General features: G+C 48.5%; 1 protein-coding gene across 1 annotated transcript in view; it reads right to left on the minus strand.

The window, feature by feature from the left end:
* Positions 1-27,688, minus strand: part of SH3PXD2B (SH3 and PX domains 2B) — a 119,818-nt gene that overhangs the window by 27,344 nt on the left and 64,786 nt on the right. The window contains exons 4-5 of the mRNA XM_077825029.1: positions 16,988-17,064; positions 11,726-11,817 (exon numbers count right to left, since the gene is read on the minus strand). Coding sequence (XP_077681155.1) covers positions 11,726-11,817; positions 16,988-17,064 — 169 coding nt within the window. The remainder of the gene's footprint in view (positions 1-11,725; positions 11,818-16,987; positions 17,065-27,688) is intronic.

The following is a 27,688-nucleotide window of genomic DNA, read 5'->3' on the forward strand; positions in this document are numbered from 1 at the left end:
TACATCATCTGTTTTTTCCCAAATACAGAACAGAAATATTTATTGAACACTTCTGGAGAGGGAAGCATTTCATTTACTCTACGCTCCTGGAAAGGGAGCATTGCAATTTCTCAGAGTGTTGAGATTCCCTCAGGGACGAGAGACAGAGACTGACCACTGTATTGGGGAAGATCAGATTCTTGAACGCCAAACCCAAACATCTTGCTAGATACTACTATGGGAAGGAGGGGATGTACATCAGGGTTTTGGGAGCAGATAGTCAGAGCAGGAGAGCATTTCACAAGGGGTGCAAGAGGGTTTGGTGGGTAGGGGGTGGAAATAAGGTAGCAGGAGGGCTTGTCCTGGAGTTGGGAAAGGTATTGGCAGCATGTGGGGGAAGGAAAGGGAGAGGGTAACCACACATCCCCTGGCCTTCCAGTTTTACTTCCACCAGTTTCACTTTACTAAGGAACTTGGGAGTCCAGCTAACTCATCCGTGGGGCCCGTAGACAATTCCCCTGTGAATACAATACGGTCTACGGCATTTCAGCATTTAAAAAACAGCCAGGATGCCAGGGCAAGCCCCAAAAACCAGTATGTTCCCAACAACCTGGGAACACCTGGCCAGCTTTAGCTGTAAGCAAATTTGCCAGCATGTTCATCAACTGCTAGTTGTCTGGCCATATTCCCAAGAGGGCAACCCTGTGCCTGACACTTGTGGTAATTACAGGTCTGTGGGGACAGCGACTGTTTTACATCACTTAGCACAATGGAACCCTGATCCCCCACTGGGGCCTCTAGACATGACTGGAATATGAATTAATAATAATCCACCTACCATTTGGCCACCCCTCTTCCCAATCCACACGTGAATCCTAGCCTGTCTGGATGAGGGAGTGCATATGATGCATCACTCCTTCTATCCTAAAGCAGGAGTAAGACACACATGCATGCACACGCACACACTTGCTTCCAAGGATGACAACATCCACAGGGCCAACCTTGCAATACAGGGGACCTTCCCCAGGCTCGCCGTTTCCTGACCACTGCTGGAAGGTGAGATTCAGCAGGCCCAAGAGTTGCTGAGACTGCATGAGAGGCTGAGGCCCCAGAAACATAGGGTGGCCAAACAGCCACTTCCTTTGCTTGTGAAGTCCGTGAGCAAAACAAGCTCCCCTCCCCACTTGGTCTAAGGCCAAATGACAAAGCAGCTCCAGGATCAGTAAGAAAGGGAGCCAGGACAGAGCTCTGCTGAGTTTTCTATCAAACTTATCAGCGTTTTAAGAACTTCATTACTGCAAATGTAAAATTTTATTCCCTGGAGCGCTGGGTTGATTCAGGGACTCAGTCTGCTGCCTTCAGAGACCAGTCTTTCATCCTGTCAACATGTGTTTCCAATCTGCTGAGTGAACACAGAGCCCACGTCACAGCTCCAGAGGTACCCGCAAAGGAACTCTCCCTGACCCTGCCCTCCACTTGGCCTAGCCTGTCCCAGCTCTAAAGGGAAGCAGGTAATCACGAGGAGAGGGGGGCTGCAGAAACCGCCCTCAGCCAAACCACGAAGCACCAAATGGGAACTTCTACGTTTTAACCCCTTCTAGGCCAGGCCCTGATACACCTCCCGGTTTCATCTTCTCAGGGGCTGTGTATGTACCCTTCCCCTCCCAAATAAAGAGGGTGCCACTAGAATCACAGGACAGCTGGGATGTCTGGTCTCCTCAGGTGCTCACATGGTCTAAAGTCACAATGCAAAGAGAAAGGAGGAGCTTTGCTTCCACCCCACAGGGCATGGTTTGCCCTGTTTCTTTATTCTGTGGCTGATGTTCCCACCCTCCTCACCACTCCAGAACCACTTTCTCTGTTCCAGGCGCATGCTGGGTGGGGAGCGAACAACAGGGCAATATTTCCTTAGGCCAGTGCCCAAGGTGAGTCCCCCTCCCCTTCTCACTGTTCCCACAACCACTTGCCTTGTTGCCCAGTCACCTCTCCCACTCCCCATGCTCAGACCATCCTGGATTAACCCTCTCTTTAGCCCTAGGCAGAGACTGAAGAGGTTGCCTTTCCCCTGACAAAATGTTACTCTCACCCTCTGGGGGTGGGACACTGGGTCCCAGGGATTACAAACCCAGACCGGGCAACACAAAACTGACATTTCATCAACAATTATTTTCAAATTTCATTCCCTCTCCTTCTTAACACCTGCCTGGATATGCCACTGCTCCCTGCCCACCTCCAGCTTCTTAGCTGTCATCTGTGCTGAGGAGCCGAGTTACCCCCAGGCTTCTAGGCTTTGCAGACTGGGTCAGTGCTGGAAGGCAAAGCCAGGTGCACTCCAGCAGCTTGCCTACCACCAGCTGCTACCTGCCTGCTCTGGGAGCAGCTCGGTTTGCTGGGGATGGAGCTGTGGGGAGAAGGGAGGGAGGCGAGGCCAGCATTGCATTGCTATGAATGGATCTCAATGAGTTTCTGGAAGAGGGTGATGTGCATTTCCTCTGACCGGACAGTGCTGGAAGGGAAGAGTTGCTACCTTTTCCATCATCATCTGCTAAAAGTGTTACCCTAACTCATCCTCCTCCATCTCATTCCACCGGCTGCTCTGTCTGGATGAGGAGGGCTTGGGAGGGCCAGGGGGGCAAAATGTGGGAGGGAAGGGCTGCAATTTCACTTTGCTGCTGGGATGTCTTTGGCAGGAACACAAAGAGCAGCTGGTTTGAACCCGAGCAGATCCCAGCCCATCACCTCAGAGAGAACAAGAGCTCAGACAAGACAGGAAACAGCAATAAGCTCCCAGCAGCCTGCAGTATCTCCCCTTCCCCCACTGACTGGGGAAAGCCAGACAGCAGGAGCACACAGACAGGCCTCCTAGAAAGCCAGAGATTCTTTAATCAGTGAAAGGGGAAATGGGAAACTCGTTTAGCCACATTGGTACAATGATCATACAGCAGGGCTGACTCGACCCAGCAATCAGGGCTGTCACACAGGTTCCCAGGAGCTCCTTAAATTGATGCACTGAGCTACAATAGCGAGGTGCGTGACTATGGGCTTTACTAATAATGTCTGCACTGCATGGGCATCCAGCCAGCACTGACTAAACTCCCAAAGTCCTCTCACAAGATGGATTTTCTAGTTTCTTTGGTTGCTCCGAGGTCCTGATCAGGAATATGGTGGGGAACGTCCTCAGGACAACACTTCACTTACTGTTTTAAGTCAACAGGGATGCATTACTTGGGATTGGGTGTTCTCTGTTCCGTCCACTTTGCTTCTCGCATCTAGAATATGCTGTGAACCAGAACACCCACCCTGGAACTGATGTGCTGCTAGTAGAGAACTTTTTTTTAAAAATTACCAATTCTCATATCTATCCCCAATTTTTTTTTTTTTTTTTTGCGGGGGGGGGGAACGACGTGTTTTGAAGCATCATTCATTCCACTAGGAAAAACAGTTCCTACAGAAAAATTGGAACTTTTTAAATGGAATCATTTTGCAATACAAGTGTAAGTGGGCGAGGAAGTGGTTCACTTCTTATCCTGTCCAAGCATGGCTGGGGCTAACAGGGTTCTCACAACATTTACCCAACCAGTGCAGACTAGGCTCTTGGACATGCTGGTGCTCTAGCCTAAGGAAGCTGGTGGTTACAGCATGTTCCTTGGAGGAAAGAACAGAATCCACGTCGACACTGGGTAAAAAAAGTCTGTGCTACAACCCTGCAAGCTACCCCCATTGTTAACCAGAGACGCAGCTATCATAGTTCTGCTCCCACTACAGATTTGGTCTAAACCAAATTCGATTCCAGCTCCAAGAGGCTGCCCTGTTAGAAAAGGGACCGCCCTATAGTTATTTCCAGTTCTTTAGTTTCAGTGATGAGATCCCACTGCAGTATTCTGTCTTTAGGGGTAGGAGTGAAGGATGTTGTCTGTCCCATAAAGGACTTGCCCCTACTGCCATGACTGCCATCTCGAGGAGATTGCCTTTCATTGAAGTGGTGGTGACTGTGGTTTTGGAGTTGATTGTTCCAGTCCTTGCTCCTGCAGTACACCCACTTACACCCAGAACTACTGTCTGTTTGCAGCAGAGTCCATTCATTTCTCTAGCTACGACTTCTGGATATTAGGACATGTCTCAGATGCCTCTGAATAGATCCAACTGGCCAATGAGAGCCCTTAGCAAAACCAGTATTAGTTACCAGTGTAATGAACGCTACCATATTGATAAGGATACAAGGGTACCAAGATGATCTCCTCCACAATACTCTGCACCCCATCTTTCAGGAGGGACCCCAGCATCCTCCACAAAGATCCAAGGATCACTCCCTTCCCCCACTCCTGTACCTACTGGGATCTGGCCTGAGACACTACACCCAACTTGCCCGCCAACGCCAGGGCAGGGCAGATAGGCAGGCCTTCTGTCTGAGGGGTGCAGTACAGCCGCTAGCTTTTCCATGAAGGTGGACGAACACATGCAAAGCTATTAAGAGGGAAGAAAGAGCAGGAACATGTTGCCAGTAGAAACTAGCTACATGTTTGCCACTGGGATTAAACGGGGAGGAGGAAAAGGTTCTGTTCCCTGTTCTATGTGTGGAATGTTGTATCTGTGTAGAGTTCCCTTCTGCTGCTTTGGCGCGAGCTCAAACATTCTAGCTTTATCTCCTGACTGCTTCCAGCCCAGCAGCCTGAACCGGGACCTTTCGAGCGCAACATATAAAATAAACTTTGTACATTCAGCTCACATCAGCCCTGACTCTTATTGTGGCCCCATTCTCCTGCTGGCTCTCCCACCTCTGATTTATTGGCACTACTTAGTGCCTGTACTCCCTGTCAGGCTGGCTGCAGGAAGCAATCACTTACTGTGGTTATCATTCCAGCTTCCATCAGAGCATGCAGCGCCAGAGCTTCTGGATTAATAAAATAATGAAGGGCTGCTGAAGTCGCCACCAGGCATAACCTCGTTAGTAGAATAGGCTTTCATCGTCTGGTCAGGCCACTGCTCATTACCATGCGCCTTCCGTCCTGGGCTGCTGCAGGCAACACCCACCAATTACAGCACTTTGCTTCTTCCAGAGCAGCAGCCCGAAGGGATTCTGTCTTCTGTCTGCCTCTCAGAAACTTCAGCTTGGCCATCTCCATGCTCTCTCAATACGGGCCTCCCTATATTCAGGATGGGAAGAAGCCACAGGTGCTACAGTTGATCAGCCCCTCTCCTTTAGCTTGTCTCCCTCCTTACCCCGTACACCACACCAGCAATGAGCCCAACCACATTCTCAGAGATCAGCTGTTCTTCTACAACACTCCATTCAAATGGAAACTATCAGCCATAGAGTGAGTTGTAGGGGAGAGCAGGGGACATTTACCTGGGGCCTGAGCTTGACGGGTGCCTGCATTTAGGAAGGGAAGAAAGAAGTTAAAATATTTGTCCCAGGCTTCAAATGCCCTCAACAGCCCCACTGCCAGTAGAATTACCACCAGGGCTATGGCTACACAACAGAGCTTGCAGCTATGCCACTTAGTGCAGATGCTCTAAGCCGATGGGAGAGAGCTCTCCCGTCGACTGAATGACTCCACTCCCCGTGAGCGGTGGTAGATATGTCAGCAGGAGAAGCTCTCCCACGGACATAGCACTGTCTACATCGGCGCTTAGGTCAATGTAACTTATGTCGCTCAGCGAGTGGCTTGTTCACACGCCCGAGTGACATAACTCATACCGACATAAGTGGCAGTGTGTACATACGCTGTGATGCACACCCCCTCATCAACACAATGGTGTCTGGGGCATTGCTGCAACACACTGATGATAATTTACAAGGGTCTAACAGGAATTTAGAGATTCAGAGCTAACACGACTTGCAGGAGGCAGGATAACCTTGTTAAAGATGATGTTCCTAGTACTGCCGGAAGAGGACTGGAGGGAAGGCAGCCCTACATATCAGGTGCACACAAACCTTAGTCAAATGCTCAGCATTTGCAATGTAGGATTTTTAATGTAAGTAGGAGTTGAAATTTGATTTCCATTTAAGTTTCTGCTGCCTCTGGTGGCAAATCAGGGTAGGAGGCACTTGAAAGGCAGCTATCCTTAGTGGCTTTCAAGTTTCTCAGACCCTCGATGCAACAGGCACAGAAGAACCCCAGGCAAACAATGGGAACTGGAAATTCTAAAGGAGGTTTTGTATTAGTTATCATTTGCCTACAACTTGACGATCTGGTGAAGCTAATAAACCTGTAACTAATGGAAATCTTCAGAAGTTCTAAACGCTAACACAAGTTGTCAAAACTACTCCCAAGGAATCTCTGCATCCGGGGGCTAATATTCATGCACAGAGGGGATCAATAGTTGATATGGGCAAATGATTTTGAAGATCAGAATGGCCAACAGCCTGTGGCCAAAACAATTTGCACAGTGCTTTTCCTGAAAGATGTTGTTTGCTCAGCAGCAGGGGAAGGATGCATGTAAAGTAGGTTCATTAGATTTGAGGTTTCTCTGCTTGCCATCACATGCCCACCCAGTCACAGCCCAGTAGGCTAAAAGGACTGTGGTTCTCGGACACCATGTATACAAGTCTGGGTGGTACGTACAAACACATGGTGCAGGCTGGGAAAGACAAATAATTTAGGCAAGGAACGGAAAGCAGAACTCAGCTTGCCAGCCAGGCTCTTGGTTCAGGGCTCTGGTAACTGGTGTCTGGAATTCTGGACATTCATTCCAGAAACAGAACAACCATAGATTTGATCACATTATCAAAAGGTCCAGGCTCTACTTGCAGGTCCAGAGCGCCCCTCCTCCTCAAAGACCCTACACAAAAGAGGGAGGAGCTCTGGCTGCAGATTAGATGTAGATAATACTTCAACATTTTTAGCAAGGCAAACTACACGTCAGCCCTTATCTCACTTCTTAAAGGGACTAAGTTATTAAAGACTATTTAAAGAATGACCTGTCTTGACCACTGCAGGTCCTGTTTTAAGAGCTGTGTTTTTCATTAACACACCATTATTGCATGGGGAGCACAAACCAGCCTTTTAACCCTCCACTTCAGAAGTCATGCTGAAGATAAGGTAGGTAAGATATATTTTATTGGATCAACTTCAGTTGGTGGAAGAGGAACAAGCTTTCAAGCTTAACAGAGGTCTGCAGGTCTGGGGAAGTCAACCAGATTGTCTGTCTCAACTTGTATTTAGCTTAGACACTCTAGTAACTTCTCCTAGTCCTGAAGAAGAGCTGTGTGAAGCTCAAAAGTTTGTCCCTTTACCACCAACAGAAGTTGGTCCAATAAAAGAGATCACCTCACCTACCTTGTCTCTCTCAGAGCCTGGGACCAGCATGGCTACAGCAACACTGCAAATATGTTGGAGAGAGACAGACAGACATGGTGAAAGGGGGAAAATCCTCTTTACCTCCCAAAGATAACGTTAGAGAGAAGGGGTAGAGGAAATGGATCACTTCATGTCTATGAAGATTGATAGTGTCTCTTTAAGAGTGAAAGTCTCCCCTCATGAATATTACTGGGATATCAGAACACCCAAGAGAATGGACCCTGACTGCGGATGCCCCCTTGCTTGTCTATTAGATTTGGCCAGGAGACATGAAGGTTCTCGAGAGAATGGATGGAAAGCTAGCAGGGTGACTAAACTTTTCCCCCGATGCTTCCCCTTTGTACAGAGCAGGGGATTATTTTAACAATCACTTCGGGTATTTCTTCACTGTAGAGTTAACCAGGCTCTTGCATGTTGGAGCCTTGAGGTTCAGCTGGCGAGGATCGTTAGCAGCTGAATGCCTTAACTCAGCAATGGCTTCCTGCCCAGGACTTTCCCAGCCTCACTATGGGAACTCTCTTATACCACCAGAAAGCTCTTTCAAATGAGGAAAGACTAATCCCCACCTACCCAGCCCAGAGGCCATCGCAGTTCTCACGACATGCTCCGGGTACAAGAATCCAATGACTTGCCTCTTTCGAGGGCTTCAGTTTCAACAGGATTTCCATCCTAACAATTAAGAGAAAAACCCACTTCTCCACAATCCATGTGTTGCTAGGCCTGCAAAGCATTTATTTTGTCATGGCGCATGAGTTCCTTCTGTCCTGATTGGCTCCTCCTCCCAGCCCCAAACAATCCCTTGGGACCCAGAGCTACAGCCACCTTCCCTTCACTCCTTTCACTGGGCAGAATCATACGTGAAATAAGTAGGGTGGGTCTCAGTCCAGAGGCTCCAAGTAGTGGATGGGCAATGGGGACTCAACTCCCTTCTCACCATTAGGAATGGTCCCTCCACGGTATGAAAGGGGGTAGCTAGCACATAGGGGTAAAAACTCAATCGCTTCACCTCCTCCAAACTATTAGAGAGCTCCACCAGGCTCCACCAAGGCTCCACTTCAGGCTTTGTCCCAGTGTCCAACTGGAAGAAATGGAGTGGGGGAAGAGAGAGGGATGGGTACTATGGCCGTTTCTACACTAGCTTCTTTTCCCCACTCACGCAATTTTCCACTTTTGCTCCTGCCAGCGATGGGATCATGTGTGCAGAGCAGGCCCCAGGGTCTGAGCCACAGATTAAGGAAGGTTTAGAATAAACAGTGGTTAGTGGCTGGCAGCCACCAGAGGCCTGTCAACATTAGTGTTCCCATCACAGTTGCCACTACTGGAGCTGCATCCCTGGAGGCAATCGTGGGAAATTGTATGGAATAAATATCTCGTGTAGAAGAGGTCTATGGGGATTCAGAAGCAACTCCTGAATGTGGAGAACACACTCACCAAAGGCAGCAACGAGAAGAGCACAAACTACAGGAGGCTACGAACGGATAGATGGAGGGATAGTCACACAACCTCCTTCCATCCCAAAATGCTACCCTCTGCAGTGACTAAATTCACCACTAGCATGAGAAGATCCAGCTTCATGGAAATGTACCTGCTGACACCCGCACTAAAATTTGGCTCCAGGTCTGTGCGTGGTATGAAGTAGGTGGATCTCTATCCCTGCCCAGAGAACCAGGAAGGTAGATGCCACATGCAGCCCCAAAGACTCCAGAGCTTCTCCTCCCACCAGACCACGCTCCCATTGAAGTAAATGTGAGTTCTGCCATGGGAGCATGAACAGGCGCCGACCCATTAATGAGAGCAGAAGGGGACTTTCCCTCAGCCAGAGGCTGCAGAGGGGAGGGGGTAGGAAATCAGGGGGCCAGTGGTGCCACTAGAATGACTGCTTTGCTTGGCATAGAGTGTGCTGAGCTATCCATTTTTCGCCTTCCAACCGCCACTGCATAAAAAGCCGTCTTCTTATTCCTTTCATGGCCTGGCTCCCTTTCAACTTCCCATAGAAAGTATTTATCTCTTTTATGAACAATGACATCCGCCAAACCCCAGGCACACCACTATATTGGATCCACCCCAGCCGTCTGTCATGGATTTTATATCGCTATTGGCAACCTGGCAGCCTGTCCACGTGGGGCTGGCAAAATGGCTCCCACCAATCTCACCAGAGGAGAGCCTCAAGGACTTTTATTCATTAACATTTTGAATTGTAGGTAATAAATGCCCCTGGAGCATTCAGGCTGGGATATGAAACACAACAGAGACGTCCTTGAGACACCACAGTAGCTCACTGCTGGAAGCGATCGGGCCAGGAGAGGTCTGTTAAGCCATTCTTAGTATTGAAAAAGCCCTCTTCTCCTCCCCATGAAAGGACAACACATGGGGAGAAGTGACCATGCTGCATCGGCTAATTCTACAACAGCTCAAAATACAGCACGACTGCAACCTCACTCCCAAACTGCACGGCACCAAGAGCAGTTAATCTGGCACTTGCTGCAACAGCCAAACCTTTACAAATGCAAGCAAACATATGCGGCATGTGCCACGTGTGAGTGGGGCTGTGTATAGGTGCTGGGAGATGCACACAAACCAGGGCGCTGCAAGGGACACTCCAAAAGGTAGAGTCTTAGCCCGGCCCCAACGCCAAAGCATGCAGCTTTGGTTTACATTTCAGTCAGTCCCTTTGTTTTCCTTCTTGTTTAGCTCCCTCAAATGAGCATACATCAGGTGCAGAGAAGAAGGAAGTTTGGAGCAGGGGAGAGATCTTTACATGCCAGGCCTGCAGGAGCAATACCTCCAGAGCAGAGTCAGCTGGGGTGCTAACGTGGGAGACAAAGCTCCTTTTAAGGAGCTGCCACTCCGCACTGTTTCAGCTTTTTTTAAGATGTGTGTCCTGGGGTTCTATATACTTGAATTGGCCCCTGGTTTTTGTGACAGCCTCCAGACCCTACGCCACGTTCATACCCCACAGATCAGGCTAGGGTGGATAATGGGGTGATAAAAGAAGAAAGGGGGACGACAATCCTCATGCACACCCTAAGGCACCATCTGTGTGCATGTTTCATCAACAGGTTCATTCCGTGGATTTGACAATCAAACGCCATCCAGAGAGTCCTGACTTTATTTATAAACTGTCCATATTAGAACGTGTCAATATTGGAACAATCACATAGACCACCCCGTCCTCCCAACACCAGGAACATTAGGAATCCCAAGCCCCTTGCCCCAGCAGACTCCTAGATGTTCATGAGATACTGCTCATGCAAATCAGTCTTCTAAGGTCTCTCACTCACTCCCATGCTGCTCCATTAGCTGATGGATGACCGAAGGGGTGAAAGGTTAACTGGTGAACAATAGCTTGGGCAGGCTGGATGGGAATGCCAGCTGACAGCAAGCTATTAGTTAATGGACTCTGGGGCCCTCAGACCAATCTAATCAAGTGTCTGCTGGCTGGGGAAGGAATGATGACAGGAAAAGAGACTAAAAACAGGAGGCCAAGGAGAAAAAGAAATAAATAAGCTAAAGATTGGGGGAAGTTACGAAAGAAACAAGCACAGCACTTAACAGGAGATATGAAAAACTCAATGTTCCTTCACAGAGAAAACAAAATCCTTTTAATCCCCCGACCCGCCACGCAATGCAAAACAATGTCAAATTATTTTACTGCCTTTTCTTGCACAATCAGTCAATCTTCCTCCATTGCTCAACCTTAAGTAGAGCTACAAACACAATCTAAGGAGAGACAGCAACAGGACAAGAGAGGGAGGCTAGTGTTCGTATTTATGCTCCGGGTGATTAATAGGGGCTGGAACAAGTAGCTCATAGTCACAAGACTAGTAACTACACAGGGTTGCGTAAGACACGCAAGAATCCCAGCACATGTTCCTTGTTTCCAGTGGAAAGCAAGAGTCAGGCATTGCTGTGGATGGCTCAGGGGACTGGCAAAGGGAGTCTTTCGCTCTAGGCAGAGATCATTAATAACTGGAAGTTGCTCCTGTCTGATGCCTGCTTGGCACTTCCTACAGGAAAAGAGTTTGAGTTTCCCAAGTGACGATCAGAAAACCCAGCACCGCTATTAGCATGAAGTGGCCTCTGGGCTGGCAAATTCAGCCCTGAGGCCGAGGATTCAGCAGCTCCTGGAGAAAACGCTTCCACCTCATCACTAGCAGTGGACATTCCAGGGGAGGGCTGAGGCACACTGGTAGGGAGCAGTGTGTGAACAAAGCTTGCATGGTCCCAGTTCTGAGACTAAACAAAGAACTTCACTCTCCAGGGATCTCAAACCAGCACCTTTCTTCAACTTTACATTCACAGGCAGGTTGGGGATTTGTTCATGGATCTCAGAGCCTCTTCTGAACATCACAGTGCTCAAGGGGGTTTTATCTGTGGCAGGGGACGCGACCACCACCACAGCAATTCTGCAGAGCAGCCCCACTAGCTTGTTGTAACCAACTTACTCTTTGGGGGGATTCAGGTCTTCGGGTCTCGTCTCGAAGAACTGAAGAACCTCTTCACACTGAGAGATGTAGGGTGGCAGCTGGATCAGAGCCTGTGAATGAAACAAAGAAATTGAGAACACAAAGCTAGAGACTAGTCCCAGCGTCTGAAAGGATTTGGGAGGAGCGACCTTCAGTGTGTGAACAGCCGGGCAAATACAGGAAAGGCTGCTAGAAGAAACAGGCACCATGATCCACATAACTGTGGTGAGCGCTATATTGAATGTCACAATGCACCAGAATGGAGTAAGTCACTTACAGCCTCCGGTTTCAGCTGCTGCATCTCTGGGTAAGATGACAGGGTGCAAAGGGGAATGAGCAGATGTTGACCTGCAATCCAGGCTACCTTTGCCATTATAACCGTTCGCCCCCACCAGCTAGGGTATCCTTAGAGTCCCTGTAACAATTGCCTACCCATCAAAATAGCCATCCTTCAAGCTAAGGCCTGGCTGAGACTCCCCAAAGCTCATCACTGTCCTGTGTGCAGAGAGCCCCAGCCCCACTGAAAGGTACAAGTAGTTCATGTCTTTCAAGGCAACAGGGCCTGGCTTTGATGCTTCTGGTTAGGTTCAGGGCCCTGGAATCATAGGGCCCATCAGCACTTCAGCGATCTGTAGAGTCCTCTGTCTCTCAGAAACCCTCTGCTGAGCAACAGCTACTCAAGAAGAGGTTGTCTGAGTGGCAGAAGGGGAGCCCACAAACACCTAGAGCAGGGGCTGGAGAGCTTTTGTTAGTGTTATCATCAGACGACAACTGTGGTGGCTGGAGTTAATGAGCGGCACTGCATCTTTCCCCCTCCCTCCCAGGAAGCCGGCTGCAGCAACACACATTTTAGAAGTGGGACTTGCCAAGTGTGAGAGAATGAGAGCGAGCAACAATGTCATGGTCTCTGCAGAAGGTGGAGGGGATGGTGCCTAGAATAGCACCATTTCCTTTGGACCACACACATCATTTCCCTTACTGTCTCAGCCCAGTTGAGGCTGGAGGGGAGGAAGACTTGGCTAGGGCTCTGTAATACATACGTAGGCAAAGGGGACACATGTAGCTGTACAGTGCTCATTGTTGGGAAGGTGGGGGGGGAACTGAAGAGTGACATGATATCACAGAAAGAAGGTTTGGAAGCAGGGCCCACCCTGATATATGACTGACAGACAATCCTCAGCTTCGTACCCACAATCCTCCTTCAGCCACACCCATCACACCAAGGGCCCTGAGACAGGGGTACGAACAAAACCATAAGAACCTCAGCTCGCCCCTGCACCAGGAACATAGCCCTGCGTGCAGCACCCCAGGCTGCTCCCAGAGGCAGACCTGAGTATTTATTGACCTGTCTGCTCTGCCCCCATAGCCTTTCCCGAAACAGGTCTGCCTAGGGTTGCCAACTGTCTAATTGCACAAACCCAAATACTCTTGCCCGCCCTCTGCCCAAGGCCACACCCCTGCCCCACCCCTTTCCCAAGGCCCCACCCCCACTCCCTCCAGCCCCACTCCCTCATCACTTGCTCTCCCCCACCCTCACTCACTTTCACCAGGCTGAGGCAGGGGTTTGGGGTGCAGGACAGGGTGCGGCTGAGGAGTTCGGAGTGTGGGAGAGGGCTTTGGGCTGAGCCTGGGGCAGCGGGTTGGGGTGTGGGAGGGGGTTTGGTGTGTGGGCTCCGGGAGGGAGTTTGGGTGTGGGAGGGGGCTGGGACATGGGGTTGGGATGCAAGAGGGGATTCGCGGTGCAGGCTCCGGAGCCAGGCAGTGCTTACCTCAGGCGGCTCCCAGAAGCAGCAGCATGTCTGGCGGTGGCCCCTAGTCTCACGGGCAGCCAGGCAGCTATGCATGCTGCCCCTGCTTGCAAGCACCACTCCCGCAGCTCCCATTGGGCATAGTTCCCCGTTCCTGGCCAATAGGAGCTGCAGAGTCAGCATTCGGAGCGGGGGCAGCACGCAGAGACCCCCCTGGCCATGCCTCCTCCTAGCAGCCGCTGCCAGACATTCCAGCCACTTCAGAGAGCGGCATGGAGCCAGGGTAGATAGGGATCCTGCCTTAGCCCCACTGCACAACTGGACTTTTAGCAGCCTAAAATCTCCCAGATTGGCTTCAGTAGCCTATGAGAGCTTGAGCCCGATTCCGGGAGGCTTCTGGCCAAACTGGGAGGGTTGGCAACTCTAGGCCTGCCATTGCACAGACACTGATCACCACCACAGCCAGGACAGGCAGAGCCACCAAGCAGTGGGGGTGATACTGCCTGACAAGGAATTGAGACAGCATGCCAGCCAGCATAAGAAATGGGATATAGAAACAACTGTCCACTCCGGAGATTGTGGGTGCGGGCAACTATTCAGGTTTTCTGCTGGCAACATTTCCACTGAGGTGCTGCTCACAGGACTCCATTCCCTGTGCTCTATGCAGAATCCCTCAGACCCTGGTAAAGTGACCAGCCCCAGTCCAGAGAAGGTTCCACCCTTACTGCATTGGAAATGATGGCAGTAAAACACAGCTTGTCCTAGGAGGATGGAAATCAAGGGCCATCTGCCTTATGATTAGTGCACAGCCCTGCCATGTAGGAGACTGAGAGGATTCATTGCCCTCCACCAGGCTGGGAGTGGCTGAGAGCACTATCGAGGTGATAGGTTCAGCCACACAACTCATTCTTAAGGGCAATTTGAAGAACAGGCTCCAAAGAGAAACTCATCCAATTTTGTCTGGCTTGGAGCATGGTGGTTGGAGTGAGGAGACCGGCAGGGAAAGGTTATTCATAGAAGACAGATAGGAAATGACCTATTCAGATGGATGAGCCATTTTACAGGGGTTGATGCATGACTGCAGTCTGAAGGGCATTTTCTAGAGCTCTGTCCAGTTTCATTTTAAGACTCCCAAGCGACCGGGCTTGGGAGAGGATCCCCCAGTCACAACTCTTTTACCAGTTATTCAGCCAACATTTTCTCTCTCAAACTTACTAATATTACCACCAACACAGAGGAAAGGGTTATTTAGTGTAGGACACGGGGGAAACGGGATGAGAATACACTGTATTTAGCTCTTTTAAATCTGACTTTAGGAATCAATCTCACCAGCACCCTGATCATTTTTGCTACTCTTCTTTGACCTCCCTCCAATCTGTCAAGCTCTTTCTGCTAGCAAGAGAGTAATTCTGGGTGCAGCTGGACCGTGGCTTTATAAAGAGGGACTATTCTCTTCCTGCTTGGTGGGGCGATGCCTTTGCATGTTTTCAGTCCAGGATTTCACCGGCCTTCTTTGCAGCCAAGAGAGGAGGATTTGCAGAGCTTTCTGAGGGAACGGCGCCGCCTCACGCCTCTCCCAGGAGAGACAAAACAAAGGACAAGATATTACCTAGTATTTTGTGGGGGATCTGGTTAAGCTGTGTTCCCGTAATGCTCAGAACTCACTAAACACCACCCTAACCACAGCAAACTCAGGGATTTTTTTTTTTTGCTGAGAGTGTATATTATACTCCCACTGTGGTGGTGAATGTGAAGTCAGCCCAAAATAACAGAAATGCCAGGGACAGCAGGGACTTTGGTTGAGACGCCCATGGTAATAGCATGCCATGCACACTTCTATGATGGCTTAGCCCCTCACCCCTCTAGCAGCTTCACAGTTAAGTAGCAGGAACTGGAAGGCCAGGCTTAGTGCACACTTTATTACCTGGCAATGCATTAACTGGAGGAGGAGAAAGCTGTTGTCTAAGTGGGTCATATAACATCAGCCATTATGTCCCATTTATTAAGTCAAATGGATTAATTATATTTTATGCCATTAACTGCATCGTTCCAAACAGACAGCTGCAGCCTCTTATCACTTAGGGACTTTTTTCCTCCCTAAAATTAAATTTATGGGCAAGCGTGTGTCTATGTAGCTGGCACACTTTAGTGTCCCTGAAAACAGGGGACTGATCACACCAGCAAGAGCCAGCCAGTTGCCGTGTAAGCTTCCCCCGACCTCCCCAGCTTTGGCAATATGCCTCAAGGCTACCTGTACTTCACCTCTGCTGTTCCAATCCTGCCTGTTACCCTGCAGTAACGCAGCTAATGCACCTCAGCAGTTCTGAGCTGCAGCACGTTAGCCCAGTGCTATGCCTCCAGACATGTTTGCTGATGCGTCTTGGTCTTGACCTTCAGCACCCCTTGCAATTCCAGTCCCAGGGTCCCTCCCTCAGAGCTCTGGTCAATGCACCTGAGTTCTGATCTGTATCATCCCCTGCAATTCTATTCTATTCTGGCTCTTATGCTGCGCTCAACCCCATAGTATTGGAGCGCGGAGCAGGAGGGCATTAAACAAAGCTACTAACACCTGTGTTGGGTTTGTTCTCTCATCTTCTCGCCGGGGGAGAGGTGTATGCAGTTGAGTGTTTTGTTCTGGAACTTTTATTTAACACACACACACACACACACACACACACACACGATTATGTTTAGAGAAGGCATGTTCAAAGAAATACATCTTGCACTTAGAGTGGAAGGTCCTTAGTTCCTCTGGGGGTTTGTTCCACGGTCTTCAGCTGATGCCTGAAAAAGCTTCACCTCTTGCACAGATGAGTTTTAACATTATTGTATAAAGTTCCATGGTGCCCTAAGAGTAAGATGCTCCGGTGCTGGGCACCCCACGCAGCTCTGCCAACATATCTCAGTCCACTGCACAGAACCCTCTGTTATCCCCGAAGCTAGAGACAGTACCAGTTCTGTGACGGAGACCCATCTTCTAAGGATAAGGACTGGACTCTGCTCAATAGTAATAACATTTGAAACCAACAGGATAGGCTAGCTAGTGAATTTAACCATTAGCCACCAGAGCCCCTACCAGGCCATTTGCTTCTCGTTTGTAGCCTGAGAAGGGATTTAAAAAAAAATTAATAAAATTAAGGAGAACTAGAGTGGAGAGTGCATGGTGAGCAACTAGGTCACTACCACGCTGCAATCTCTAGGCCTCCAAAACCACAGCACTGACCCCTCTGTCTGAGATGGTACCCATGGGATGTTTTTACACCTGCATGGAATGGATGCGCGGCACCAGACCCAAGGCCACCAGCTAATTTCACGGCAGGAGGTGGTACGTTAGCACAAGCTACTGCTGGTGGAAGTGCACAATTAAGTGCAACACCATGTGCTGCCCCCTCCCAGAAATGGAACCACTATCACCAACAGAGAAGGACCAGCTCAAATCATGCCTATATCACAGGCTAGAAGTCTTCAGTTTAAGATAGAAAACTCCCTTTACCTTGCAGTATTCATCAATAGGGATCAGACGCTTGACGGCAACATCCCGGATGTGGCTTCTGCGGAAGAGGATCTTCCCTGCAGTGAGAAAGAGGAACAAGAGCAGTGCAAGTTATCAAGGCTGTTCCATCAGACATCATTTCCCTCAAATCAACTGATCAGAATCTATCCTCAATGTAAGCAAAGACTGGAATTGCCAAGAACCCCTTTGCCCACACAGAAGAACCTCTCCTCAACCCACCAAGCATACTTTTGGAGAGATGCACATTTGAAATTACTAAGGGCATGTCTACACTGTGGAAACAACATGGGCATAAATAGATCACCACAGCTATGCCGACATAAGCCCAGAGTATAGATGCAGCCTGCATGACCTACTTGAGCGACGGTAATGAGGGCGACGGAAGCATTCTTGCATTGATATAGATGCATCTACACTGTGGGATAGGTCGGCACAGCTATGGTGCTTAGGGGTGCGTTTTTCCATACTCCTGCCCAACATAAGAAAAATCCGATCAAATTCCCCAACCAGATGTGTCCTTATGTCTCTTCACTTATCCAGGGTGTTGCTGTGCGTGTCCAGGAGGTGGTAGAATGGCTTGTATCACTTCAGAGCACACGAGAAGTGCTACCCCTCCCAGGCATCTAACCATTGCTAAATCAAAAGGTACAAACAGCCACTGTGGTTTTGGAGATTAACATGCTGAGTTCTGTCTCCCAAGTCTCATCTTTACAGTTCAGCTGCCAAACAAGATCAGCATACATGTGGTCATGGGTTTTTGTCTGTTTCTGCACTCCCAGAGGGTGGTCCTCTCCCAACAGACTGCAATGGATGTAGTAGCCTCAAAACATGACCCTGTGCAGGGGTCTTCCAGCTGTTCTCCCCCTACCCTTAATCGCTCTGTTTCACCCTTTTTGTAATCTATAGCAAAGAAGTTGACGACAAAAGACCGAGGGCTCAATTCCCAATTCCTGAAAATCCTGGGGAAAGTCAGCTATATTTTGAATCAAGGCACCAGAATCAACAATTTGCTATTATGCAATTTGCAAATACTGGCCTGTGAGCTTAAGGGGCGCATGGAGCTTTGCAAGCACATAAGAGACCAGGAACTGGAATGGGGAGGAGGAGATGGGGGTGAGCAGGAGAGTAGGAAGAAGCAAGGACAGATATTAGTTTGCTTGAGTTGTCAATAACCAGTTCCTGCCAATAACCTGGCCTCAGACCCCAAAAGAGGGTGTGTGCTTGCAAAAAGAAGGGGAGTGGAGGGAGTTAGAGTGGATTTTAATTTGTGGGAAGTAGGGAAAAGCAATCTGTGGCCTACAATGAACAGTTACATTGGCATCGCTATGTCAGGCAGGGGTGTGGAAAAAAAACACAGAATTATGTCAGCAAAAACCCCAGTGTAGATGCAGCTAGGCTGATGGAAGACCACTTCTGTTGAAGTAGCTAACATTGTTCGGGGAGGTGGTATTCCTACACCGACAGAAAACCTCCTCCTGTCAGCATACGCTGCTTCTACAATAGGGGCTACAGCTATGGTGGTATAGCCTCTGTAATGCAGATGTAACTTGACTGTTGAACAAAGGGTACGTCTACAGCACGGAGACTATATTGGTATAGCTAGGTTGCTGTAACTGTGGCAGCATAAACCTGTAGTGTAGATACAGCCTACACTGACAGAAGGCGGTTTTCCCAAGGGCGTACGAACACCACTTCCCTGAGCAACACTAGCTAGATCGACAGAAGCATTCTCCCATTGACCTAGCTGCACTGACACGGAGGGTTAGGTCGGCAACCCTATGGCACTTAGCAGCATGGATTTTTCACACCTCTGAGAACTGTAACTATGTCGACCTTCATCTTAAGTGTAGATCAGGCCACGGTTAACCCCTTTGTAAAGGCAAGAATGGATATTCCCCAAGCATTTGTTCCCAGATTCTAACGTTTGCATTTTACCCTAGATCTTAACTGGAGGTCAGAATGTGTAGTGTAGACAAAGCCTTGGACAGAGGGTCTCTCTCTTTGTAGCTCCTGAATGGAGAAGGTCCCCAGAGCGAGACTTGTGGGATTGCAGATCAGATTCAGACCCTATCGGGCTTTCCTTCCTGTCTGGGGTTTATTTTTATTCTCCTTTAAAGGAATCCTTCAGCTACTCCATTTCCTCCCCTCTCACTTGTGGCTCAGGCAGTTTTTCTTTGAAGTCTAATTAGTCCTAAAAGCTTCAATCTGTCTTTGCTGAGCACAGCTTCTCCAGCGTTTAAAGAGACACAGGCCACTAGCAGAGAGATCATGAAAGAGATATGCGTTTACTTAGGAGGGAGAAACCTGCCCCCCACATTGAGCTAGAACAGACGCAAATCCCAATTCGAAGTGTCACAACTCAAGACTGCACTATCAAACTCCTTTAAACCCCAGCTGTTAGCTTTCATATTGTAATTGAAACCACCGCAGCTATTGCCCAATAGCTGGGACCAATAACACATGTCTCAGAACTTCCAGCCTTCCAGGAGCTTTCGGGATTTGAATTGAAGTTTTCAGGTTTGATGGTGAGATAATCATCAAGCAAATGCCAACTCTACCCCCTGAGTTAGGGGGAGTTTTAGTGCTTGAGAAAAAGTAAAGGACTTGCACTGTTGGTGGGTGCAGTGCAAGCTATCTCCCTCCAACAGCTCTGCAGATGCACCTCAGTCCTGGTCTCCCTCCCTCACCCCCCAAGCAATGAATCAGCGGTAGGATTATTTTTTTTAAAGAATTGTACCTCAGCATCCAGCTGGGACTGAAGTTAGACCAGCATCATGATCACCTGTGATATGAGCTGCCATTTGAATCTACTCTCAAGCCCCAGAAGGAGATTTAGCCCCAACACTAGAATACCTACCTCCACTCATCTCTCCATCACCTACACACACACCTTGGAATTACCCATTCTTTTCGTTCCCCCAACCCCAACGCCACCACCATACCAGCGGAGATCGACTGGATGGTTACCAATGCTACTCTTTCACTGATCAGAATGATCATGGTTGAGCAACCTGAAATACTCTCTCCTCCAAGGGGCTACCATCACATGCTCCATGGGAGTAACAGCACAACCCCATCATGCATGCACATTTTCACATGAGCATTTGTGGCTCAGATATTATTCCCGAACAAGACTAGAAAACCAAACCAAACAGTGCTATAAAGGCTTGCATAGCTCTTAGCTTCACCAGGTTGGCTCCAATCTACACTATTCCCTCACAAGGGCCAGGACATTGCTCAAATGCTTCCTTCTCCAGTCTGGTTTTTAGTTCTTGCAGATCAGTAGCTTGGAAAGTATTTATTGCTAAGATACCAGAGAGTGGAGGGGCAGGAATTACCAGCCTCTAGTTAATCTCCTTGCCGTGGGTGGCTACTATTTTTTTTCCCCAGCAGGCAAGTAAATTATCAACAGTTTTTCATTCACATCAGCCATCAAGGTAAAAAAATGGGTAAGTAGATTTTCTGCCTGTACTCTTATTCTAATGATGATTTCACAAAGATTAATGGGTCAAAAAGGTTTTGTTGACCATCATTAGAAATTGGAATTTCATTTGTAACTTGTCAGTGTGCCGAGATGTAGTTGCTGATGGGCACATTATAAATGTCTAAAACAAACCAACCTCTGAGAGGAACATTTAAATGTTAAAACAAACAAATAAATGGTGATCTAAAAATTATTTCAGTGGCTGAATATACAAACCTTCAACAAATTCCCTTTCCTTTCTCACATTGCATTTCTCCCAGTTCTGATGCTTCCTAAACAGAAAATTTATTTTTTAATAAAAAGTTGATTTACATCAAAATGTCTAAATTAGGAAAAAGCAGAATCTCTCCATGCTGCCAAGAACAGCTATAAAACCCTGACGTAGACCTGAACGGTCATCTACTGGAGGACACACTGTGCGGAGAACACCATTTTGTTCTAAAATGGCATCCTCCATGTGACAAAAGTGCTTTTCCATCATAATCTGGCCCCACTACACCACTGGCCTGTAGAGAAATGGTGGACTTATGGCTGAATCAGTGGGATGCGAGCTTGAAGACCTGGGTTCAGGATTTTGCACTGGGCCCTTGGACACACATCACTTATCTACATCTGTAAAATGGGGATAACAATGCTGCCCTGTGAGACTTAATTAAGTGGTTTGAGATCCTCAGGTGCTAGAGAAATCCATAGTATGAATAAAGCAATCACAATACTTCACATCAGGTTCCATCCCATCCCTACTTTGAAGTTATTTGGCTGCCTCAGGGTTTTTAAGAGCCCTTAATATGGTACTTGGCTCACTTCCCTATCCTACAGATCTGCTGGGTGGTTTATTTCTTCTCCCCCTTGCACCAAATTCCTTCATGCCCAAGGGAGCAGCAGGGCTGCAGTAGGCACAGGAGTGTGAGATTAGGGCACAGGGTTTACAGAAGCTAAAAGAAATGCAGCTGGAGAGAAACAGGGAGATGGGCCAAGGCAAAAGGGAAATTAGCTTTGATTAATGCACTGGCTTGTTGGAATAGGGCCAGAAGAGCAATAAGTAGAATCAAAAGGGTAGACACAGACACAGTTACATTGCAGAAAAGGGCATGAATTCAGGGTCAGCCATTGGAGGATGTATACTAGCTCCAATCAGTAAGGTAATAGCGGGTAGAGTAACAGGAAGTAACAAGTTTGCACTACAGGACACCAGTGAAGGAGGGGAAAAGGGAAGGGATGATGTCTCCCCAGTACAAACAATTTCAAAGTTGGCAACAAGGTGGCTCTGCAGCAGGATGTTGGAGAAGCATGAACGTTGGAGAGAAAGGAAGGAGCACCATCTCCAATGTGAAACACTATGAGGCCAGACAAGAGCAAGGACAACTCCTCCTAATCTCCCAAACTCAACAAAATTTAATTTGGTTATGGAAAAAAAATAGCTTTCTTGTTTATACGCAGTTTTGGACATGACTCTCTTTAATTACCATTTAATCTCAATGTCTCTGTGTAGAGATGCCTCTAGAATCAGAGAAATGTAGGACTGGAAGAGACTTTAATAGGTCCTGTCCCCTGTACTGAGGCAGGACAAAGAATTATATAGACTATCCCTGACAGATGTTTGTTTAACATGTCTAATCTCCATCGGCACAAATTCCATAACCTCCCCAAGCAATTTGTTCCAGTGTTTAATTACCCTTACAGTTAGGAAGTTCTTCCTAATGTCTAACCTAAATCTCCTTTGCTGCAATTTAAGCCCATTACTTCTTGCTCTATCCTCAGTGGTTAAGGAGAAGAATTTATCACCCTCCTCTTATAACAACATTTTATGCACTTGAAGACTTATGTCCCTCCTTTAGTCTTCTCTTCTCCAGACTAAACAAACCAAATTTTTTCAAACATCAACCCCAAAACAATATAATAAATACTTAGCTCCTCTACAGACCTTTCCAGACATCTCCAAGCAGGAAGTATAAGTAACCATGGGGGATTTGCAATAGCAATTCATAGCACACCTCTCCCCACACCCACCACCATGATAGGAAAAGAGCAGACAGAAAAATGGGGAAATCAACATCTGCACACCATTTAGGATGGACTCCAAAGGTGTTTGAAGGGCAGTCTATGCAAATCTTCATCCCGCTGTTCTCTCTCCTCCTCTTCCCCCCTCCCTCCCCCGCCAGCCTTTTCAAATCAAGGCTAAGTATTGTAACTTTAATGCATTATACAGCACCCAGCTGCCAAAAGCTGCCATTCCATCTCCTACTGCTGCCAAGTTATCCAGACTACTCAGAGATAAAAGGGTTTCTGCCAAAACAAGTGAGGCTTTTAGCTACCTGAAGAAAAGGAACAGAACAGACTTCTGATGATTTTCTGTACTGAGTCAAGCGTTTTTTGGGGGTTTGTTTTTTTTTAAAGTGTTAGAGTCAACACACACACACACACACACACAAGTAAAGCAGCTTCTTTGGTTTGCATTACTCCTAGTGGGTACCATGCACTTACACCCCATGGAGCTAAGGATGGTCGGTCAAAATGGTTGGGCAAACAGCAAGTTCTTAAATGGAGGCCTGAGGATGGGGTGGCTCTGCTATGCACTAACCCCACCACAACGTCCACCATTTGGCCTCAACCGTAGAGCTTCTAAAAACTTGTCTACACTGGCACTTTACAGCGCTGCAACTTTCTCGCTCAGGGGGGAGAAAAAACACCCCCCTGGGCGCGGCAAGTTTCAGCGCTGTAACGTACCAGTATAGACAGTGCACCAGCACTGGGAGCAGCACTCCCAGTGCTGGGAGCTACACCCCTCGTGGAGGTGGGTTTTTAGAGCGCTGGGAGAGCTCTCTCCCAGGGCTCTGCCGCAACTACACAAGACATGTTAAAGCGCTGCCGCGGCAGTGTTTTAACATTGCCGGTGAAGACGTGCCCTAAGCCAGCAAGAAGTAGCCTGTCTCTTCAGCTCAGCAGAGTCAGGGCAGACAGTGGTCGATCTCAGAGACGCGACGTGGGGAGGGAATGTCTTTTATTGAACCAGCTTCTGTTGGTGAGAGAGAAGCTTTTGAGCCTACACAGAGCTCTTCCGCAGGTCTCCGCATTGGACTGGAATCACAGCTCTGGCCGTCAGGCAGCGACTTCATGCTCTCCCCCGCTCCCTCTCTGGGGCTATTTGATACAATCTAAATAGCTCTGAAGCTTCCTTCCATTTCCTTTCCTTAACTGCAATGAGCCACTGAAAATAAAAGGAGAGAGACTTTATGGCTGTTTGCCCCACAGGGATGAGGGAAGACTGTAAAAATCACAGGACAGCACCTCTGTAAATCCTACCTCAAAGCCAGCCGTAGTCTTGAGACCTTCTCAGCCACTGGAAACACTTTCAATTGGACACTGCTTACAAAGTCCTTTCAACAGGAGACGCTCCTTCAACTCCAAGAGAACTCTCCTACACCCCAATTGCTTCACTGAGCTGAATGGCTCCCTCCCTCCCATCTCATCCAGAACCAGACATCCCAAACCTCACACCTGTACCATCCACCTCAATCCCCAGTGGTCATGCACACACTAAGGCCAGGGCCTTCAGATACCAATCAGGAATTCTGGGTCCTGGGCTGCACTGAGAATCAGGGTTGACAAATCACCATCGTGGGGGCTTTGGTTTATCTGCTGGCCACCACATCGCTGCAAATCCCCATGAACACACATACACATGTGGCCTCTTCAGCAAATAGGTGGCACTGGAGAGCAGCGCAGAGGCTCCTCCCTCCCCTGCATGCTGACCATCCTCTCTCTCAGATCATTAATCATGGGCCTGCTTTACATCCACAGGTGGGGCTGGCAGGCCGGAGCATTGGCAAAATCCTGAGAGAGGTCATTGAGGATGGGAAGGAAAGAGGCGGGAGAGATGACATAGGTAGAGCTGGATGCATCTAAATGGGTTAGCTGGGGTCACCGCAGGTCATGATCAAGATACATTGGCAGAGCTGTATTTACACAGAAGGCTCAAAATCTGCCTTTAGAGGACATGTTCAGAACACTACAGTCATCCCCTCTTCCCTGCCTCCCCAGCTACAACATTCTGGGAAAACCCATCGCCACTTCCTCAGTGCTGAAGGCGGGGCAGCAGACAAGCAGCTCTTCTGGTAGTAATTATGCAGCAGTTTTCAAATGCCGTTAACTGATCGAGTTGCTGAGTCATTATTTAACATTAGCTGCTTGGCCTAATGCCCAAGCACAGAGACACACATGCACAAGCCTGCAGGACAAAGAGATTGCACTAGAACAAAAGAAGGCACATCCAGGCGGGGAGAAAGCAGCCTTCCTGCACTTGCAACTGACTGCTCAGCAATGGGGCACTCCCAGCACACAAAGGTCTGACTAGGCAAGAGGCAGACACAAAAATGGGGCACATCTTTCACCACCACTGTAGGGCTTGAGCCCTGTCTATACTACAGCTCCAACAGCTGCGACCACAAGGGGAGCTGGCAGAGTGGGCACCACCAGTGAGCACAGTGACCAGCAGAAATAAAGCCAGAGAAGCTTCATCCCTGGCAGTTGAGGACCCAGGGAGACCAGAGACACGCTTTCCCTTTAAAAACTCTATTGGAGCCCTTCTCCCTGCTTGACAACCCAATGGCTAGGGGCCTTGCTGTGGCAAACCATTGAAGGAAATGCCCTATATAGCCCATCAAAGCCCCCTCACTCTTATTTGAGGTATTTTCAACTTTATGCATCCGATGAAGTGAGCTGTAGCTCACGAAAGCTTATGCTCAAATAAATTGGTTAGTCTTTAAGGTGCCACAAGTACTCCTTTTCTTTTTGCCAATACAGACTAACACGGCTGCTACTCTCAACTCTTATTTGATTGACTGATTTATAGCACAGGTCGTGCTGTAGCAGGTCTAGAGTGGGGGGCTGTAAAGTGACCCAGTGCAGCCCCGCTATGGCAAACATGCTACCTCTTCAAGTCTCACCTACCCCGCTCAGGGATTGGGAAATATCAGGGGAGATGGTGGGAGAAGGGCTGACAGACAATTACCCTCAGCTGTGCAGGAGACACCCTGAGGGCAGGAGGGCAGCCCACAAGAGAGAAATTAGCCTCTAGAAAAGGCCAGGTGAGCGAAGGGGACAGTGTACTCTGTTCCATCCCACTGGAATTCTCAAGCCAACGTCAGATCCATACTGGGGAAGAGGGAGTGGAGGGAAAAGAAAATTGCAGAGGCATTTCAGTCAGCAACATGGTTGTGGCGCCCATTGAGCTGAAGATTGTTACTCGATCCTGAGGGAGCAGGAGGGGCAGAGAACCATAAATGTATCACAAAGCTTATCAGAGCCATTAAAGAAGCCAGATATTTTGAGAGTGGAAAAACGTCTGACTTTCGTTTTACCCTGAAGGACTCCCTCTGACTCGGAAAGAATTCGCTTCTCCACACCTTTCAAATCACATCCAGATTTCCTCTGCCACGGGCTCCAATTCACTTTAAAAACCACGCACAGTCGGTCCCCAGAACGAGAAGCCAGTTCCTAGTTCCACTGCTGGAATGGGCAGGCACATGGGGGAAGATAACACTTCCCACAACCTCCATAGGAGCCTTGGACTTAGCAGCAGGCTGGCAAACTTCTGAAGAGAGTGGATGCCCTGGCCCTGCAGTAAAAGGAAGGGACAACTTTGCGTGGGGGCTGCCTGCATTTATAGCTGTTCCTGGGCAGGCCATAAACATGGAGGTTTATAGGGATGTGTACTGTGACCTGATACATAGGAGCATTCTAAAGGATCTCAAGGAAGCTCAGAATAGGGCCAGTTACAATTCCTAGCTACAGCGTCATAGTGAAGGGAGTTCAATCCTAGGCCTAGTCCCACTCATGTGCTTCACCCTTGTAAAAGATGGAGAAAGCAGCAGCTATTCTGAGACACAAAGGGAAAGACTCCCCTGTGCCATATTCCACAGCCAGAAGGATGGTATTGGAGGCGCAAGGCCTCCAGAAGGGGAGGGTAAGAGGAGGGGAGCTTTCCAGACTCCAGCTGACATGCTGACCATCTGTGGGACTGGGGGGAAAAGGATTTCCCCCCAAAACAGGCTGATATCAGGATGGCAAGACAATAAAATGCATTATTTAGGGTGGCTCAGTGGGGAATGTATTTCATTTCTATGCATTCCAGGAGACAAACCCCAGTATCTCTGCTTCCTGGGCAGTGAAGAGGGCTTCACTCTGGTGTACTGCCTCCACCACTGGCAGATCCATGGAACAGCAATGATGGGACTTCCTTTCACGCATCTGGACTGCGAGGAAGGTGCCCAGCAGGAGACCGCTGCAGAGATGGAGGGTGAGAGCAAACACAGGATAGGAGGGAATAGCAGTCTTCTACCTAATGAAGTCAGCAGGATTCCTGGCAACCCACCAAACTCAGCAACTGGTGTTGAAAGCTCAGAAGTGGAACTGCATGGAGAAGAGATCTACTCAAGACTTCACCAACAGTCCCACCCATGATCTCCTCTTCACTGAAGAGCTCACCATCTGCACTAAGGCAGCAAACTCTTATGTGATCATTTCCTCTTAGTTACTAGGCTGGGTCCGAGATGCCTGAAACAGCTGTGACCAGTGAACTGATCACAGGATTAGGATCCAGAAACTCTGTTCTATTGCCAGCTCCAGAGTACCCTGTGGGGTCTGGGGAAGTCACTTAACATTGTCTGGAAACAGGGAATGATCATATTCATCTATCTAACTTCCAGGTCCCTTGTGGAGAGCTGTTAGTATTTGCAGATAAAAAGTTCCCAAAGTGAGAGTATTGTTCTGATGCTGGATCAGAGAGGGATGGGGTGGAAGGTAGAAAGGAGACAACATTCTGCTTTCTAAAAATGTATCCTATTAAATCCTTTCTTCCTTTGGAGTTTGCTGCCGTCTCTTGATTAAGCTTCCTAAAAAGCAATTTCACAACCAAAAGTAGCTGAGCCTCACACAACCCCTCCTTGCAGAGACTCATGCTTCCAGAAAAGCAGAACGGCTGGAATAGGCTCTGGGCCACTTGGGTTGTGCGGAGCTTGGAAGGCTCCACTTGCCTTATAAAAGCCGTTTCCTGAAAGATCTGGCACATCCTCTACACAACTAGCCCAACTGAGCTCATTTGTTTTCTTAGTTAATTCTTTCCTGGGGTCCCCATCTCATCATCCTTCAGCCAGCAAACATGTAACCCTTAGCGTGTGAACTTCTCCAGGCATAGA

This window comes from Eretmochelys imbricata, chromosome 8 (assembly GCF_965152235.1).
Source record: "Eretmochelys imbricata isolate rEreImb1 chromosome 8, rEreImb1.hap1, whole genome shotgun sequence".
Taxonomy (NCBI): Eukaryota; Metazoa; Chordata; order Testudines; family Cheloniidae; genus Eretmochelys; species Eretmochelys imbricata.